General features: G+C 47.0%; 1 protein-coding gene across 1 annotated transcript; it reads right to left on the bottom strand.

Annotated features, from left to right (window-relative positions):
* Positions 1-1,459: 1,459 nt before the first annotated feature.
* Positions 1,460-18,735, bottom strand: LOC133370321 (cytochrome P450 2A13-like). Its single transcript, XM_061596484.1, has 9 exons — positions 18,384-18,735; positions 15,242-15,404; positions 13,108-13,257; positions 9,184-9,344; positions 7,658-7,834; positions 6,680-6,821; positions 6,081-6,268; positions 3,481-3,622; positions 1,460-2,064 (listed from the first exon to the last, which is right to left on the bottom strand). The coding sequence occupies exons 1-9, from the start codon at positions 18,561-18,563 to the stop codon at positions 1,883-1,885; spliced, it is 1,485 nt and encodes a 494-aa protein (XP_061452468.1). The 5' UTR covers positions 18,564-18,735; the 3' UTR covers positions 1,460-1,882.
* Between the last annotated feature and the right edge of the window lie 218 nt (positions 18,736-18,953).

The following is an 18,953-nucleotide window of genomic DNA, read 5'->3' as shown; positions in this document are numbered from 1 at the left end:
GACGCCCCAAAGCCTGTGTTGGGTTTTGTTCCATAGTTTGTGAAGGGATGTGGCTTTTTAGAAGGGGCGCGGCTACAGAGCTTGCCATGAAGAGCCTCTGCACTCCAGAATTCACCCTGCCCCACAGGTAGTCCCCAAGGCTTGATCTGAGTTTGGGGCTTGATCTGGTTGGCAGCCTTCCAAAGAGGTTCTCAGTTTGCTTCTTTGTTCGGATATTTGGGAGCTGTGAAGGGAACTGTGGGAGGAGGGTCACTCCAATGCACTCTGCCAGCTCTCCGAAGGGCTGCCCAGATTCCCAAGTGCTCCTCCAACATGGAAGAGGCAATCTCAATTAGTAAAAAAAGGGGGAAGATTAATATCAAACATTTTAGGTTATAGGATTCCATTAGATGCCATGTTTTTCCTCTTAAATTGTACGGAGAGGACTTTAAGACAGGATCCTAAGGAATTAACTTCCTACATGGTAACAGCAGCGTTATGACATGCTAAGGCTAGGGAGGGTAACCCTTTTCAGCCCAAGGGCCACATTCCCTTCTGAGCAACCTTCTGAGGGCCACATGCCAGTGGTGGCAGGACCTGACGCAAAAGGGGTTTGAGTGGCAAATGTAAATTTTACCGCTGTACAGTGGGCTAATTTCTACGCACACACTCACAGACCCCTCTGCACCCTCCATCTGGGTAGACAAGAGGCATTATCAGAGTGCAAGGGCACATCCCAGCAAGGCGAAAACACCCAGGGTGCATAGCAGGGTGCATGTCCTGGGGAGAGGAGGGGAGGGAGGCCAAGGGGGGACGTTTGGCCTCCAGGGCTGCTAATTGGGTCGGTTTTGGACCCCTACATATTGACAGATGGCAGTCAGGTGAGAAGCCACGGTGGAGGACAATTGTGCGGTGCGTGTCCTTTCTGGTTGAGGGCTCCTTGCAGTTCTGTGAGCATTGCACTTTCTCCTGCCAGAGAAGAGTTTCTGATAAGCAGCTGGTATAGAGATGTCGGATAGCTCACCCAATATCTAACTGAAAGAATAACACAGAGTGGCACTGACACTATGCAAAAGGGCACTGCTTGGAAAATCACTGATGCAAGGGTCCCAGGAACTCCTTTCATCCCCCTCCCAGACAGATTATGGGAATTCACGGTCTGCATACGTTGGTCCACTCTCAAGTAATATTGTTGGATAATGCCAATCCCCTGGTCTAGTTTTGCTGGTTGGTAGAAAAGATATGTTCAACTGTTGGTGAGTTAGCTGTTCTTCTGGGGGGCGACGGACGTTGCCTTGGGATCACTTTTTCTTCTTCTCTTGCTGCTGTCTGCTCTGCTCTGCCCTGCTTCCGTATGCTTTGCTAAACTGAACGCTTCAGGCCTACACACATAAGAAAATATGTCTTTCTTTAATCCAATATTCTAGGAAATTTAAAAATACACTAGTAGGCTGGAGGGAGTTAGAAGGAGAAGAGATGATTTATCCTGTTAGTTCATATTTTTATTGTCTCAGTTAATTAGCTTATGCAAATATGTATCACATCACTTTAAGATATCTTTAAGTGATTTTAAGTTGCTGTAGTTTCAAATATTATCTGTGTTTAATTTTCCTTGGTTGCCAGGCCCAGCCTCCAAGGGGTCTTCTGTATCTTTAAAAGATGTGCAGGGGGAAGGGAGAATTCCACCTTGTGGTTTTTCCCATTACACTGTTGCAAGAACACCTGCCCTTGGCTGACTTTCTCTTCTCCTAAAGATACAGGATCAGTCTCAGGCCATGGACCTGGCAACCCTAGTGGCTGTGACTATCATGAAGGGATCCTGCACTTCTGAATTTGCCACTACGCTACTGGCCAGGTCTGGTGATGATGGTGGGGCTCTACTTTACAAGCCGCCTGCCCCCCGTCAGCGGGGGATGACAGAGATGTCATAGAAACGTGGGATGGTGGCAAACCCAACCAGCATGGGGGAGATGTCGATTTCTTCCGGTGGGATGAGAGACTTGAAGCGGAAGTTCTGCAGGATGCTGGTGAAGAAAAGGAAGAGTTCCATCCGGGCCAGCCGCTCCCCAAAGCAATAGCGTTTCCCTGGGAAACAGAAAGAAAGCAAAGATGGGCATCCAGGAGGCTGTTAGAACCAGCTTGGGGGTGCTTGGGGGCCAGGCTTCTCCAGTTCACAAACCCACACTTCTCCATGGAAGGAAAAGCAGGAAATAACTGGGCATGCGGGGTAACCGGGCTCCTGCTGGGAGGAAGGGCGGGATATAAATTAAATATTTATTTATTATTTGATTTATATCCCACCCTTCCTCCCAGCAGGAGCCCAGGGCAGCAATAACAAATAATAAAATAAAGAAATAATACATAAATTTGGGAGTATGTCTGCATCAGCTCCCCTTGCCCGGATAATTCCCCTCCTTTCTGTTTCTTCCTGTTGAGCCCCCTGGCAATGTAGGGCTGTTATTTGCTGTCAACCCTCCATCCCCTCTCTTGGGTTAAGGGGGCTGTCTTGTTGCTTTTTAAAAGAACACCAAGCTTTGCTTGGTGCATGAACTGAGCAGATAACAGGATGGATAACTACACATACGCAGGGTTGTAAGGGGTTGGGCAGGAGAGGGTTAATGGGCCGGAAGGGCTACTTAGAGTCAGCCAAACCTGACCTGGCCATGAAATCCTTTGTTAGGTAAACCACAAGTGATATGCCAGGGGAAATGAATGGTTAGAAAAGTGAGTCTTGATATAGGACCACTTTGGCAATGTTTTTAATAGGGGGGAAATGTCAGAGAAGGGGGCAGACCGTCCCCTGCCCCAGTTAAGGATGGGGTGATCCGGGGGTCTGTGTCTGAAGAGAGGCTGCAGTTTCAGAGAGAGGCAAAGAACGACACAGAGAACTGCACTTTGGAGCTCTATAAGCATGCAGTATTAAGGTGCTGGTTGTCCCCTGGAGATCTGATGGGCGAGTCTTCGACGTTGCCTGTCTGTGGGAGCACCAAAGCCAGCCTTTGCTAATGGGGTGCCCTCCAGATGTTTTGGACTACAACTCCCATCTGCCCAGTCAGCAGAGCTTGGAAAAGTTACTTTTTTGAACTACAACTCCCATCAGCCCGATCCAGTGGCCAAGCTGGCAAGGCGGGTTTAAACTGCTGCCTCCGTCTATACTCAACCAGTATTTATATATATAAGCTCAAATATTGCAAAACGCCAATAAGTCTCCAGTGACGTTCTTCTGAAGGAAAGCAAACCTGGGTAAGCTCTGCACCCCTGGAGTGTGTCTCTGCTCAGAGAAGTGGGGTGAGCCTTATCAATACAGTGATGTGGGGGGAAATCTGTTTTGGATGAAGACAAAAAGAGAAAGCACTTCCTAGCAGGGAGGCATGAACCCGTCAACTAAAGGTCATATTTTGGGTCCTGTCCTCAGAGTGAAACCGAGATGGTGTCCTGGTGCTCTGAGCTGGCTGGTAAGGCAGGCCGGTGGGCTGATGCAGAGACGGGGAGGAGACTCACCAATGGAGAATGGCATAAAGGCTTCGTTCTTCTTGAACTGCCCGTTCGCATCCAGGAAGTGCTGGGGGTCAAACACTTCAGGTCTTGCAAAATGTTTGCGGTCTCTCAGCACGGATCCCAGCACGGGAAACACTTCAGTCCCCTGAACGAGAGAGGGAAAGAAATGGGAAGGGAAGGGAGAAAACTGTGATATTCCTCCGGATGGTCGGAAATTAATTATTAAACTATTTGGAGATTTGGAAAAATCTCTTTCAACTCAGAGGTGCTTTTGTTGCTGCCATCTGATCCCCAGTGTTTCATCTGCTGCTGGCACTGTTTTTAGTAAGGTCATTTGCTTTAAATCAATTTGATTCTTAAACTGTTTTATTCTTTTTGGGAGCAACTAGGGTCAAAAATTTCAGGCAGTGTGAAATACGTTTTTGTGCAGTTGGGCATATGGGATTTAGTAAGGAGCTAGGTAGTTTCTAAAAAAGAAATAGGAGAGAAAAGATTAAATACTGGCTCCTTTCAAATCTTCATAACTTGATACTGCTAGTCAGTGCTTTTTTGTAAAAAAAAACACGCGCTAGTATTCATATCTTGATAAAAGTATTGTGGGTGCCAGCACAAAACGGCTGGCATAGGCAGCAAAAGAAGAGGTGCAAGAACTCTGTACTGGTGAGTACTGTCACAAAAAAGCCCTGCTAATACTATAATGACTCTCCGTGGCGCAGAGTGGTAAGCGGCGGTAACGCAGCTGAAGCTCTGCTCACAGCCGGAGTTCGATTCCAACGGAAGGAGGAAGTCGAATCTCCGGTAAAAGGGGTCGAAGTCCGCTCAGCCCTCCATCCATCCGTGGTCGGTAAAATGAGTACCCGGCATATGCTGGGGGGTAAAGAAAGGCCGGGGAAGGAACTAGCAATCCCACCCCATATATACGGTCTGCCTAGTAAACGTTGCAAGACGGCACCCTAAGAGTCGGAAACGACTCGCACTATAAGTGCGGGGACACCTTTACCTTTTTTAATACTATATTAGAGAGCCAGTGTGGTTAAGGTGCTGGACTATGACCTGGGAGACCAGGGTTCGAATCCCAACACAGCCATGGAGCTCGGTGGGTGACTCTGGGCCAGTCATTGCCTCTCAGCCTCAGAGGGAGGCAATGGGAAACCCCCTCTGAATACAGTTTACCATGAAAACCCTATTCATAAGTCACCATAAGTCAGAATTGACTTCAAGGCAGGCCATTTACATTTTCAATACTATATTATGGGACAAATTATTTGATTAGTTTGGGGGCAGGCAGTGTGCTGGCTGCTTGTGTAGCAGGTAAAAAAGTTTAGAATAAACCTTGGAGCAACTTTGGATGGGCCCACATAATGAAATATAAATATTTAAGTATATAAATAAAGCCCCACCACTCCTTGTCCATAGAAGGGCAGGATATAAATGGAAGAAATAAATCAATAATTCATGGAAGAAGTGGAGGAGGAGAGGTCTTTCAGTGGCTACTAGTCTTGATGAATATATGGAGCCTCCAGGTTCAGATGCAGTCTACCTTTGAGTAACAGTTGTTTGGAAGCAACACGGTGAAAGGAGGTGAGTCAGCCACTGAGAATACTCTTCTCAGTAGCTAACACTACCCCCCCTTCATGCTGATTGGCTGCTAAAGATGTCTGTTGTGGTGGGAGAAGGCATTAACAAGGGTCTCATTCTCAGCCCAGCAACAAAAAAGGGTGGCTGTTAGGGTTGCCAGGTTCATGCCCTGAGACTGATCCTGTATCTTCAGAAGAAGAGAAAGTCAGCCTGCACAACTTTTAAAGATACAAAAGACTTCTTGGCTGCCAGGCCCAGCTTCCCAAGAACACCTGCCCTTGGCTGAGTTTCTCTTCTCCTAAAGATACAGGATCAGTCTCAGGCCATGGACCTGGCAACCCTAGTGGCTGTGACTATCATGAAGGGATCCTGCACTTTTGAATTTGCACTCTGGGCCAGTCATTGCCTCTTCAAGGCAGGCCATTTACATTTTCAATACTATATTATGGGACAAATTATTTGATTAGTTTGGGGGCAGGCAGTGTGCTGGCTGCTTGTGTAGCAGGTAAAAAAGTTTAGAATAAACCTTGGAGCAACTTTGGATGGGCCCACATAATGAAATATAAATATTTAAGTATATAAATAAAGCCCCACCACTCCTTGTCCATAGAAGGGCAGGATATAAATGGAAGAAATAAATCAGTAATTAATGGAAGAAGTGGAGGAGGAGAGGTCTTTCAGTGGCTACTAGTCTTGATGAATATATGGAGCCTCCAGGTTCAGAGGCAGTCTACCTTTGAGTAACAGTTGTTTGGAAGCAACAGCAGCAGAGGGCCACTGGCCTCCTGTCAAGTCTGCATGAGCTTTCCTGGCCACTGTGGACTACAGGACACTGGATGAAACAGATCCAATTTGGTTTCAACTCACTGGGCTCTTGTGAGTCTATTATTGTTTTCACCCCAATAATCTTACAACAGGGATGACAGATGAGACAGAGAAATAAGTGTTTATGGGAAAATTGACTGGGCCACAAACCATTTCTAGTAGAAATTGTGCTACAGGGAGGAATATAAGTCCCATAATACCTTGGGAATGGTGTATCCCCGGAACTGGGTATCACGGGTCACACGTCGTGCTAATCCCATGGGGATCATGTCAGAAAATCTCTGGATCTCATGGATCACAGCTTCTGTGTAAGGCATCTGGGTCTGATCATCCATGTTGGGAGAGCGATTCTGGCCAATCACACGGTCAATCTCCTTGTGGACCTTCTCTGTAGAGAAATTGGCAGGATGTAAAAACCTGACCGTTTGTACATTCCTGGGAACTAGTGTAGGCTGGTGACTCTGATGTCAGTGGAGCAGTGAATCCACTCTGAGTTTTAGTCTGAACAAGTCACCAGCCTGCACTGCAGGGACTAAACAAGCTCATAGTGGAGAACACAGGAAGTCTCCTGGGAAAGGCAAAGTTGTATCCCCACTTGAAGACTTGGAAGGCCACCCCCATTGCAGAGAGGCTGTGTGAACCGAGAGTCCAGCCTTCAATGGTCCTCACCATCTCAGGCACCCGACAGCCGGGGACTCACAGCATTTTTGAAATGAGACCTTCTGAAGCCTGCTCTGACCAACACCTCTTGAGACCTGTCATGGAGACAGTGTTCACCCCCCCTTCCTTCCACAGTCACCTTCGATCTCCGGGTATTTCAGCAGAAGCAGGAAGCCATAGCGCAAGGTGGTGCTGACGGTCTCTGTGCCAGCAAAGAAGATGGTGAGTGTTGTCATAACCAGATTCTTTAGGGAGAACTCTGAGTTGGGGTTTTCTTTCTCCTTGACAGAAGAAAAAATGGGACAGGGGGGTGCTCTGATTAAAAGTGCCCTGTGGTCTGTTAACACAGGACAGTAAATCAATCAATCTGTAACTCAACCCTGCTTTCCTTAACTTCAGTCCCGTTAATCACGTGACAGGTTCCAGCCTAAGCCATGCTTAGAGAAGACCCACTAGATTCACTTATGACTAAGCATCTGGATCCAACCCTGTCTATATACGGGAGTAGAGAAAGAGTTGCAGCTCACTGGCAGAACATCTGCGTTCATGCAGAAGGTCTGAGGTTCAGTCCCCAGCAGCATCTCCAGGGAGGGCTGGGGGAAAGACCTGTGCTTCTTCTGGGAGGAAGGGCAGGATGTCAATGGAATCAATCAATCAATAATAAAAGACCTCTGTCTGAAGCCCCAGAGAGCCACTACTAGCTAGAGGGACCAGTGGTCTGACTCAGGGTAGTGAAGGGCCATCGTAGCTCAGCGGCAGAGCACCTGCTTTGCATGCAGAAGGTTCCAGGTTAAATCCCTGGCATCTCCAGGTCGGGCTGAGAGAGGAAGACCATTGCTTGAACCCCCAGAGAGCCTCTGCATTGGCAATACTGAGTGAGATGAACCAATGGCCCCACTTATGATATGCCTGTGCTGTTGACTCTAGAGTGGTTGACAACCTGCCCATCTCAACCTAATTATGGGACTCTTGAAGCACCACACCCTGGATAAGTAGAACTCCTTCCCCCTTGTCTGTCGTTAGCCCTATTTCAGTGCCCTCCAAGTTGACAGGGAGGCCACCACGTTTCCTTCTAGAGAGAATGGTCATAATAATGCCTAGAATGAAATAACAGTACCTGCTGCATTTTCACCAGGAAGCAGTCAATGAAATCCCGAGGGGAGTTGGGGTCCAGGGTCTCCTGGTTGACCTTTACCTTCCTTGTGATGAACTCCTCCAGGCCCAAAAGCTTCTTGAAGGCTTCATGTTGTGGGCCAGGCAGGTACTGCATGACATTTGAGAATATGTCGTAGAGCTGCATGTCGGGTTTGGAGAGAGGGACAGAGAGGGGAGTAAGAGAGAGCCCATGCTGCACAAAGGGAAAGTGAGATGAAGGTCTGCAGAAGTCTGATCACACCTTTGAAACAGGAGTCCCTTTCTTCACTGTTGTGGAAGGTTTGGAAGGTACAAGAGGCTAGAAAAGAAGGATAGCTGGAGAAGAACTTCGTTGTCTTTCTACACCAAGAACAGAGCAGACACCTCTGACTCTGCCTGGGGACAACCAAGCCTGGTGCCATCTGTTGACTAAACTACGTACTTGTGATCTCAAGATCTGACTTCCCCTTTTGGAGGACAAGGCTGTAGATTTGAGAGAGGAATCAGAGGGTGAGAGGAAATTGCCCACAGAGCTGGCCACAATGCCCCCCATTGCTCAAAAAGTTCCACCATAAGAGGCAGCCATTTTGCCAACATCTCTCCAGTCTGAGGTGGTTGAATTCCCTCCCTCCAATGCTTAGAGTCCAGTCCACAAGCTGCAACAAAAGCAATGGGTTGTATTCAACTAAGTCCTAATCGGAGTAGTCCCACTGAAAGTAAGGAACCAACTTTAGTCATACTCATTAACTTCAATGGGTCTACTTTGAGCAGGACTAGTGCTGATTACCACCCACTGCTCCTCTTTTCCACAGCAGTTTACAACTACAGAAACAACCAAGTTCACTGTAACCAGAGCAGCTCCTCCCACTGGGAGGTGGGGGAGGAGCTAACCACCCAGCCTTATTTAAGGCTCAGTCGGGGATCATCTGTTGCTGAAACAACATTCTCAACTTGCTCCAGCCTGGGCCCGCCCTGGGGAAGGAGCCCACAGAGCAAGGCAGATTGGGAGTTGCAGTACCACGGAGAGCTCCAAGTGGAGAGACTTGCTCCAACAAAGGCCAAAAGCCTTTTTAAGGCTCTGCTCCTGCCCCCAACCCAACTCTCCCAGGCTGTGACCCCTTGCGGAAAAAGTAGTTTCTCAAAGGACTAACTCTCTGCCCTGAGGACGGGCAGCGCTCCTCTTTCCTTAGCCTTCTGTCTGCTGTGCTCCATCCACTGCTGGACCAGTGAGGTCCTGTTTGGCTCCAAAGGCTCAAGGGAAGGAGCCCCCGAGGGTCCCGCCTTGGTAGCACCGTGCTGCCTGCAGTCTCTGGCTCACTGGTCTCCCAGTCTCTAGCAGTGGGCTCAGAGCCCTGAGCCTGGTCTGGCTCCTGAGCTGGAGAAGCTGCATCCTCTCACTCTGCTGGACCCACACAGGGCTGGCTGTCCTGAACGGCACACCTGGAGCAGATCAAAAATGACATTATCCACACCCTCACTACAGAAGTTCCCCACCCCACCCCAGTTTACCTGCCCCCAAGCGGTGGCTGTGAACCGGAAGCTTTCATTGATCATGCTCAGCAAGGACAGGAACTCCTTATCCTCATATTCAAAGCGGTTGCCAAAGGCGATGGAGCTGATGACATTGGAGACTGAGCGGCTCAGAAAGTAGGTGGGGTCAAAGGGCACACCTAGAAAGGGAGGCACCTCGTCATTCCATGGCAGCAGTTTGCAAACCAGCCCAGTCCTTGCGTTAGCAATGGCATGTGTGGACATCGAGGCCACACATGTTGTCTCAGTTCAAGAGGGTTCACCTTGCCACCTTGCAAATCTCTCATGTGATTCATCCTCAGACTGCAGCTCATGTTTGTTATACCCTCACAACTCTTCTAGAACAATTCTAAGCATCATTGCAGCAGATACTGCAGTCTTTGGATGTGGGAAACCCAAGTTAAGATCTTTCCATGGCCATGAAGATCACTGGTGCAACCCTCGGCAGGAAAACTGTCTGGGCCTCAGTTTCTTCCTGTAGAATGGCATTAACATGGTGTGCATGGGCAAATACAACACAGTGAACATAGACACATAGAAAGCTGCCTTATATTGGATCAGACCGTTGATCCATTTAGCTCAGTATTGTCTGCACTGACTGGCAGCAGCTGTTCAGGGTATCAGGCAGGGAATTCCCCCAGTCCTACCTCGAGATGCTGCGGACTGAATCTGGCACCTTTTCCATGCAGAGCAGGGGCTCGGCCACTGAGCTCTGGCTAGAATGGTGAGTTTACGTCCCATCAGTTAACTCTGTGTATGTGAAACAGTCTGCCTTTGTATCTGCTCTGAATCTGTTGCTGATCAAATTCATTGGGCCAAATGGACTTCTTTGGCTCTGTCTACAAAGCCAAAATATGGCATGCTCATTGTCCAAGGCACCCTGGATGCTATAAAAATTCTGAAAAGGGGATGAGGAAGCAGCAGAGGCCAGACCTCCAGCCAGAGTAAGCAAAACTATGTATGGGCTCGAATGTCATCCATAGTAGATTTGGGCCAACTCATTTGCTCCTCTGCTGGCAGACACGGTGCAAATAGTGGTTGTGCTGTTTGTGTGACAGCTGGGGAGTGAGGTGCTTAGTGTCTCTGCCAGGGGTGTAGTTGTTCAGGGTCTTAGGGGGGGTCTTAGACCCTTTACGTTTTTGGGAGCAGGGTCCCAGCAGGGTCCCTATGTCTCCAGCATCCTATGAGCCAATCAGCATGAAAGGGGAATATGTTAGCCACTGAGAAGAATCTTCTAACTTGCTTCCTTGTCCTTTCCAGCTGATTGGAGTCAATCAGAGTAAAAGGAGGTGAGTCAGCCACAGAGAAGACTCTTTTCAGTAGATAACACTCCCCCTTTCATGCTGATTGGCTCCTAGAGATGTCTGTTGTGGGGGGGGGTAAGGTGTTAACAAGGGTCTCATTCTCAACCCAGCAGCAAAAAAGGAAGGATGGAAGGGAGGATGGCTGAGATTATCATGAAAGGACCCTGCACTTCTGAATTTGCCACTCTCTCTGCTCCTGTGCAGTGGAGGATGTCCCATTAGGCACTGACCCACCAGCCCCACTCTGCTCTCAGCCAGCCCCACCTGCCTCTTTTCTTACTTCCAACCAGACCATGGGGAGGTCCTGGCTGTCAGATTCCTCCCCCTTAGTCTCGGTGTTGCTTTTGTAGAATTCAACAAGGAGGAAGATGGGTGGCAAAGCTAGAGTGCCGTGGGCTCTGGCGCCACCTACTGTTGGTCTCCCTGCCTTCCCCCCTATCAGTCCCGATGGGCACCATCCACCACTAACTCCCACATATTGACTAACAAGGGAGCCATGTTGGTGGGTGGACATTTACCACGTCCTATGCCCATGAACTCCAGAAATTAAATGTGTCTTGATCTGGTTCAGACAAGCAAACATGGTTTATGAAGCTGAGAATGAGCATCATGTTCAAACGCTCCTGCCCTCACTCTACCTCATGCCTTTCCTGTTATGTGCTAGCTCTGGTGTGAAGAGCTTGGCTTGTATTAAACTAGATTTCCCCCTCCTGTCCAAACTGGGGAACTCCGCCTTAACGTCAGTGAGTAAGCCAGGATGCAGAGCAGAGCAGGAATGCTTGGCCCCCAAGCCCAATTCCTGGCTTCATAAAGCACAGCTTCTGAACCCATGAATGATTGTCTGAGCCAGGCTCTTGTGTGAAATTGCTTGACCTTTTGTCTTTTCTAAATTTACCGCAGATCAGTCTCAAAGCTTCTAGTTTCACATTAGGGGAGGAAAGTTTGACATGTTTCTTATATAAGCCTCAACGGCAGGAAGCAAGAGGTATATAACGGTGCTTCATTTCACCTGTCTATTTAGTCTATTTGTCTGTCTCAAGGTGGCTTATATAATATTAATGAAAAGAGCATCAGCACAAAAGGTTCTGTTCCCAATACTGAAAACTCACAAAACATAACCAAAGCTAAATCAAAAGCAGCAGTGACAAGATTCAGTCGATCAGGATGTAAACTGAGACTGTATTGGTGGCCTTAGTAGACGATCTTCGGAGAGAGTTAGACAAGGGGAATGTGTCCTTACTAGTTCTCCTCGATCTTTCTGCAGCGTTCGACACGATCGACCATAACATCCTCTTAGACCGCCTCTTCAAGATGGGCTTGCGAGGCACTGTTTTTCAGTGGCTCCGCTCGTTCTTGGAGGGCAGATCACAGAGAGTATTGCTTGGGAATTTTAGTTCTGATCCCTGGCCGTTATCATGTGGAGTTCCACAAGGCTCGGTGCTTTCACCGATGCTATTCAACATTTACATGAAACCGCTAGGAGAGATCATCCGGAGGTTTGGAATTCGATTTCACCAATATGCTGATGATACCCAGCTTTATTTTTCCTTTCCTCCGGATACGAAAGATGCCATCCTCTCATTAAACAATTGTCTAACAGCAGTAAAGACCTGGATGACGCAGAATAAACTTAAACTAAACCCAGATAAAACAGAGGTGCTGGTGGTTGGACATCGAACTAAGTTGGAAACAGGGAATGTTCCGATATTAGACGGAGTTGTACTCCCTTTAAAGACTCAAGTCCGTAGTCTCTGTGTTCTCCTAGACTCGGCGTTGACTCTAGAGGCTCATGTTCTTGCAATCTCTAGAAGCGCTTTCGCCCGCCTGAAGCTAGTTCGCCAATTGCGTCCTTTTTTGGAGCTTTCTGACTTGACCATGGTTACCCATGCCTTGGTCACGTCTAAACTAGATTATTGTAACTCACTTTATTTAGGTCTTCCCCTTAGAATACTCCGCCAATTGAAATTGGATCAGAGAGCAGCTGTTAGGATGCTAACTGGGGCGGACGTCCGAGCTCACACTACTCCGCTTTTAAAACAACTACACTGGCTTCCAATCTCCTATCGAGTTCAGTTTAAAATCCTGGTTTTAACGTTTAAAGTTCTATCGGGCTCAGGTCCTAGTTATCCATCAAATCGTTTGTCATTTTATGAACCAGCCCGTCCTTTAAGATCTTCTTTAGACCCTGGTCTTAATATTCCCTCCTTTTCCCAAATTCACCAGACGGGCATTAGGAATAAATTGTTCTCAGTGGGGGCACCAACTCTTTGGAATGCTCTTCCGCAGGAAATTCGTTCTTCCCCTTCTCTGTTTAGCTTCCGTCGCCAAGTTAAGACCTTTTTATTTCGGTTAGCTTTTGAATTGTAATGTGTGATATACTGTATATTTCTTATAATGTTTTATAACTTGTTTGGTATGTTATACTGTACTATGTTGTTTTATTATGCTATTGTTTGCCGCTTAGAATTCCTTGGAACTGAAGCGGGATATAAACTTTTTTTAAATAAATAAACGCCCAGGGAACAGCCAGCAGTTTCCAACATCTGCCTTATAGGCCACTAAACAACTTTTCTTGGAAGATACTCAAAAATGACCACACCTTTTGTGCCCCGCAGGGATTCCAGCAGGAAATGAGCCTCCTCCACAATCCGCTCTTCAATGGATCTCCTTCCCATCCCAAAATTCCGCAGGGTCATGATGGAGAATCTGCGCAGCTGTTTGGCCCGCTCCCCGTTACTGAAGGCGACCCCTGAAAGCAGAGGAGGAGGAAGAGGGTACTGGAGCAGAATGTGGAGGAAAGGACAAGGTGGTGGAGACCCCAAAGAAACAATGAAAATGTTTTGCAGTTTACAATGTTGCCTGGCATTTAAACGTGAGGATTAAGCATTTGGAAGAACTTTCTCGGTGTCAGGGTTTCCCCTCCGTGTGGGTAAAGTGAATTGAGTCTTCATCTTTGGACGTCTTTCAGAGCAGGGGGGGCAGCGATGGAGTTGAAGGGGCCCTTGTACACCCTGTAGCCCAACCCCTTCTTGATGCTTGCAATTCAGAGCAGCAGCAGCTCCTGCAACAGACGGATGTCAAGACTCTCCTTGACGACCTCCAGGATAGAGATCTGGCTGGCTTACTTTAGATCAGGGGTGGGAAACTGGATCTGGCTGGCAGGCTTAACTCCCCCATCCACCACAGACTGACTTTGACGGGGTCTGATGGGCTCGCCCCCCTGTCAGTCACCCGATGTCACAATGAACTCAAGTGGCTCATTGGCCTTTGCCTGTGTGGTTTGAAATCAGCCGATTAGCAGTGCTTGCAAAGTACAGGGCTTTGCAGGTGCTGACAGTCATCTCATTGTCAGTTCCTGGAAAGTCTGATGCTCTTGCAAGATTGTTGGCACTTGCAAAGTCACTGGATTTTGTAAGCACTGCTGATCAGCTGATCCTGAGGGCTTGCAAAGTGCCGGGCCTTTGCCAGCACCGCCGCCTTACACGGAGTCAGGCCATTGGTGCATCTAGCTCAGTTTTGTCTGCCCTGACTGGCCACAGCTTACCAGGGTTTCAGACAGGGGACATTCCCAGCCCTACCTGGAGCGGCTATTGGGGATTGAACCTGCAATGTTCTTCCTGCAAGGCAGATGCTCTGCCACTGAACTGTGGCCGTTCCGAATGACTGTCGGTGCCTGCAGATCCTTTATTCAGCAGGGAGTCATGTCCTTACCTGCTCTACACCTGATGTCATATACGATGTCAGATGTAGGTGGGCATGGCTTGGCCAAAATGGCCTCATGGGACAAATGAGAGGCCAGGAGGTGGGGTCTGAATTAGGCCTCTGGGCTGGAGAGGTTCCTGACCATTGGCTTAGATAGATTCATGAGACAGGCAGAGCTTAAGTCCCCATTGACTCCACGTGCCAGGTGTCCACCACTCTAGTCATGGTGAGAAGTGTGTGTCTTCCAGTAAAGATGCCTGAGTGAGAATTCCCACTGCTGGAAGAGGGTGAATGCAAGGAAAGTGGAGGTTCTCTTCCAAATTTATGATTGCGTCATGATCAAAAGTGTCTCCCAGGCACGCAAACATCAGGGGGGCTGTGCATGCAATAAGGTTGGAAGGATCTGTTAATTTGGGCTCTCTCCATTTGTCATTTTTCTAATCTTTAACTCGGTTCTCGACACTTCTTCAACAATTTGTGATTTTTTTTAAAAAAAATCCTCATGAAATTTCTTCAGCATTTTAGTGCAAATTTCTCCTAATAAATAAAATTTTGTATGCAGTTTTGACTAATGTACACATTTTTTCCAAGCAATTTATCCTAAAATGATGCATTTTTAATGTTATTTTCACCAATACATTTATTGTGTGCACACTTTCCCCTAACATATGCATTTTTGTAAGCATTGCTTGGTTGGAGAACCACATCTCAAAATTCAGATAAGTGGGAATTTTGAAGGATGGCTGTGTTTCAGAAAGTGTGAATTTGACAAATTTGGCTTTCAATTCAAACCGAACCAAATTTCTCCTCCATCCCTAGCATAGAACCTCTGCTGGGGTGGCCAAGTTCAAATCCATCTCTGCTATGACAGACTCTTGCTCAGCCTCACTTCCTTCCTCAGTAAAATGGGTATAAGAGCAGTCTGTTTCACAGAACCATTGGAAGGGTCCTTGAGACTGCACAATTCTAAGCTCACTAAAAGTGTCAGCCCTGATGTGCTGTGGCCAGGGATTGCTAAAGAAGAAACTGACCGTAACCCTGGAAAATCCAGTCAAATGTGGCTTGCTCCCCACGGCCACTAAACTCTTCACCCTGATCCACCAGGGCCTCTTTCACTGCATCATATCCGCACAGCACCACAATCCGGCGAGGCCCTAAGTGGATGGTGTAGACAGAACCATATTTCTCACGGATCTGTGAAAAGAGAGGAGGGAGTCATTATGCTAAATGATGGGGAAAGTGGAAAGATGAGGAAATTAGAATAGTTTTTAGGAAGGAAGGCAAGATTAAACACTTATTAACATCTGTCTATCCTCCCCCTCATTGGCTGACCTACAGTGACATCATGGAAAAGAAACCCAAAGCTATAGAATGCAGATGATACTGATTGAGTGACTGAGTGAGGTTTTTGTGGAGGGAAACCTCACATAGATCTTAGGAATACGAGATGCAAGGAAATGTTGGTGGAAGAGGAAGGCAAGACATGTCAGGGAAGACAGGGAAGGCTGAGGAGTTGAGTGGGCGGAGGACTTCCCTGAATTAGGCTAACTGAAGGAAGGAAACAGATGGGTGGGCATCTGCTAAAGGGAAGGCATTTTGGAGGATGGGCTGGGGTGTTCATAAAGAACCTAGTACAAAAGGAGAGGTAAGCTCTTGGGGTTGGGGGAATGAATGCACATGGAAGCTATGACAATTAGGGAATGGGCAGAGATCCAAGGGGGCTGCAGTACCAAAGGGAGGTTACTTGTTGATCTGCTTCAGACATTTGTATCGCACCATGCCACTTCCCAGTAGAGCTGGCTAAGGAGTTTGATTCCCTTCTCATCTGAAGCCAAATCTGTTGAACTCACACTTTCCAAAACAATCTGAGAACCGAGAGCCCTCCTTCGAAATTCGCATGTACTTGAATTTTGTGATGCAGTTTGCTAACCAAGCAGTATTTACAAAAATGCATATATTAGGGGACAGTGTCCATAAGAACGAATATATGAGTGCGGATGACACGCAAAAATGCAAACAAGTCCAGAAATGGCTTGCAAAAATGTATGCATTTGTCTAAAGTGCCTCCTAAAATGTGTTTCTTAGGAGAAATTCACACTAAAATGCTAGAGAATTTTCATGAGGTTTTTTTAATGCAAATTTTATTTATTTATTTATTATTACATTTATATCCTGCCCTTCCTCCCAGCAGGAGTCCAGGGCAGCAAACAAAAGCACTAAAACACTAAAATATCATAAAACAGACCGTAAAATACTCTAAAAATATCCTTAAAAATAAATTAAAACAAAAAACATCTTTAAAAACGTATTTAAAAAAGCTTTAAAAACATCTTTGAAAAAAAAAAGCTTTAGAAACATATTAAAAAACAATTCCATGCTTCTCTTCATACAAGCTGAATTTGGGTGGGAAAAATAGCTGGAAGGTGAAAGAGAGAGATCTGGACAACAAGGAGAACAAGATCTTGGATTAAGGCAAGGTTTTTTGTCATGCCATCTGGATAATCCCCAGGCACCAACTCCCAGCCTGGGCAAGCTCATGCGCCACCCATCTCTCTTTATTCAGCCCAGTCCACATTTGTTGTCACCTTCCGGGTAGAGCAGGTTTTGCTGGGTGCAGGATTTGCAATTAACTCTGAAGAACCAAATGGTTGGATCTCTTTGGGCAGGGCAATATTTATTTCTTGGACATGTTTACAGGCAATCCATCCTTGAAAGATCTCAGAGGTGGAGCCAAGCACAGCAACAACAATCACGTGGAGGAGGCCAGGCTGAATGACAGTGAGTGGGCCAAGGGTTCATCCCTGGGAGGTGATTGGAACCTCCAGCCCTGTGCTGCCGCTGACGCACTCCAGCTCTCTTGGTCTGGACTTTGACAACATTGTCCAAGTTTTGAGATTGTGAAAGTTTTCACAGTTGCATAGAAAGAAGGTTTGGTAGGACTTAGCTAAACTGGCTGGTGGTGTTTCAATGCACAAGAGTTTTTTCTCAGATGCATGGGTTGATTTCCTCTTCAGCTGCCATAGCCAGTTGGCACTGGTAGACCTACCTATCCACAATAAGTCCCTGCAGCCATTTGTGCTCATGGCCACCCAAACATGTGTGATAATGATCTCTAGGAGGTATTTGGGGGATGGGGAGGCTTCCCTTTGACCATCCGGATCTTTCTGCCAATCACTTTCATGTGTGACCTGGAGTTTTTCTTCATTTAGGCTGTGTATGTGTGCCTCTGTCTACCTCATACTTTGGCTATGAGTCTGTGTCTGTTCCTCTCCTATATACAGTGTATGTGTGTGTGTGTGCGTGTAGAGAGAGGGAGAGAGAGACTCATTTTTCTGTATTGCTTCTCTTCACACCATTTTTAAATGTATACACCTCTCTTCCATTCCCATTTCTACCATAAATATCTCTATAGTTCTCCTTGTGCAGGGGAATTAGCAGCTGTGGTTTTAATAGGGCAAGTGAAATGCCCCCTTCTCTCTCCCTCTCTGCTGACCCCATGGAGAGGTCTGCCTAAAAGAAAGAGTCTGGGGAGGGGACCTTTGGCCCTTAGCCATCTTTCTTTTTTATATACCAAAAAATCACCTGCTTGATAAAAGCACATGCGGCTCCCAGTAGGGATGGGGGGGGGGGTTGGTTTACTTTTGATGCAAACCTTTCTAAATCACAGTTCCCAAAACAATGTCCAAAATGAAATGCAGCCACCCTTCAAAACTCATACTTCTCCAGATTTTGCAGTGCAGTTCCCCAACAAAAAAGTGCACAAAAGAAACACAGAAATATAGCACATCAGGGAAAGTCGCTTGCAAAAATTAGTTTGTTAGGAGAAATGCACCCTAACACACTGATGAATTTTCTTGAGGGTTTTCTATTTTAAAAATTGCAAAATGATGTGGAAATAAGAAACTGGAAAAAACCCCAGAATTGACCGATTTGCCATTCTCTATATTAGGCAGAATTATCTAGAGAAATACTCGAAAGCTGGAGAATGGGGTGGGTGGCTGAGGGAGGGTTATGATGGGATGAGACAAGAGGGACAGGTGAAGGGATGAGCAGATAGACAGGAATGGCCTTCATGAATAAGCTCTCTCTATATAATGATAGACTGGCCGTCATTAATTAGAAGTATGTATGATGATTTTTAAGGATCCAGAGAATGGATAAAGAAGGTGTTACCTTCATGAGCGACCGGTACATATCACTTGTGTTGACTTGGAGAAAGTTCCCAATCAAGGGGAGGGGAGTTGGTCCAGGGGGCATCTTGCTTTTGCGGTGCATCTGGTGCCATGTTGAGAGGACCATCAGGCAGGAGAGGCAGATGACCAAGAAAAGCGCCATTGCTCCCAGGAGATCCATTGGGAGGTTGGAGGTGGTGTGCTGTGCGGTGCTCTCCAAGCAATGCGTTCCTGACCTGCACAGAAGAGAAAGTGCCTATCCAGCTAGAGTGGAAGATGTTATATAACTTTTGGTGAGAGACAACACCCACTTTGAAGTTGTGCAACTTGTTTGTCTGCTGCTTGTCTTCATTCCAGTCGAGAAGAGAAGAGGCAAAAGTTCAGAATTCCTCTTGGGTACTTCAGCCACCGTGGCAACTTCCTTGATTTTTCATGGCTTCTATATAGCTGTTGGGAGAATTCACTGGACTAGCACTATTTTGAATGTCCTCCGAGACAAAGGGTAACTTCTGTGCACCAGTGGCCAATCCCTTATGTCTCAATATAGTGATGGATCCAGGAAAAGAAACCC

Source organism: Rhineura floridana, chromosome 15 (assembly GCF_030035675.1).
Source record: "Rhineura floridana isolate rRhiFlo1 chromosome 15, rRhiFlo1.hap2, whole genome shotgun sequence".
NCBI lineage: Eukaryota > Metazoa > Chordata > Lepidosauria > Squamata > Rhineuridae > Rhineura > Rhineura floridana.
Note: the sequence above shows the minus strand (reverse complement) of the source record. Positions and strands in the feature narration are given on the sequence as shown.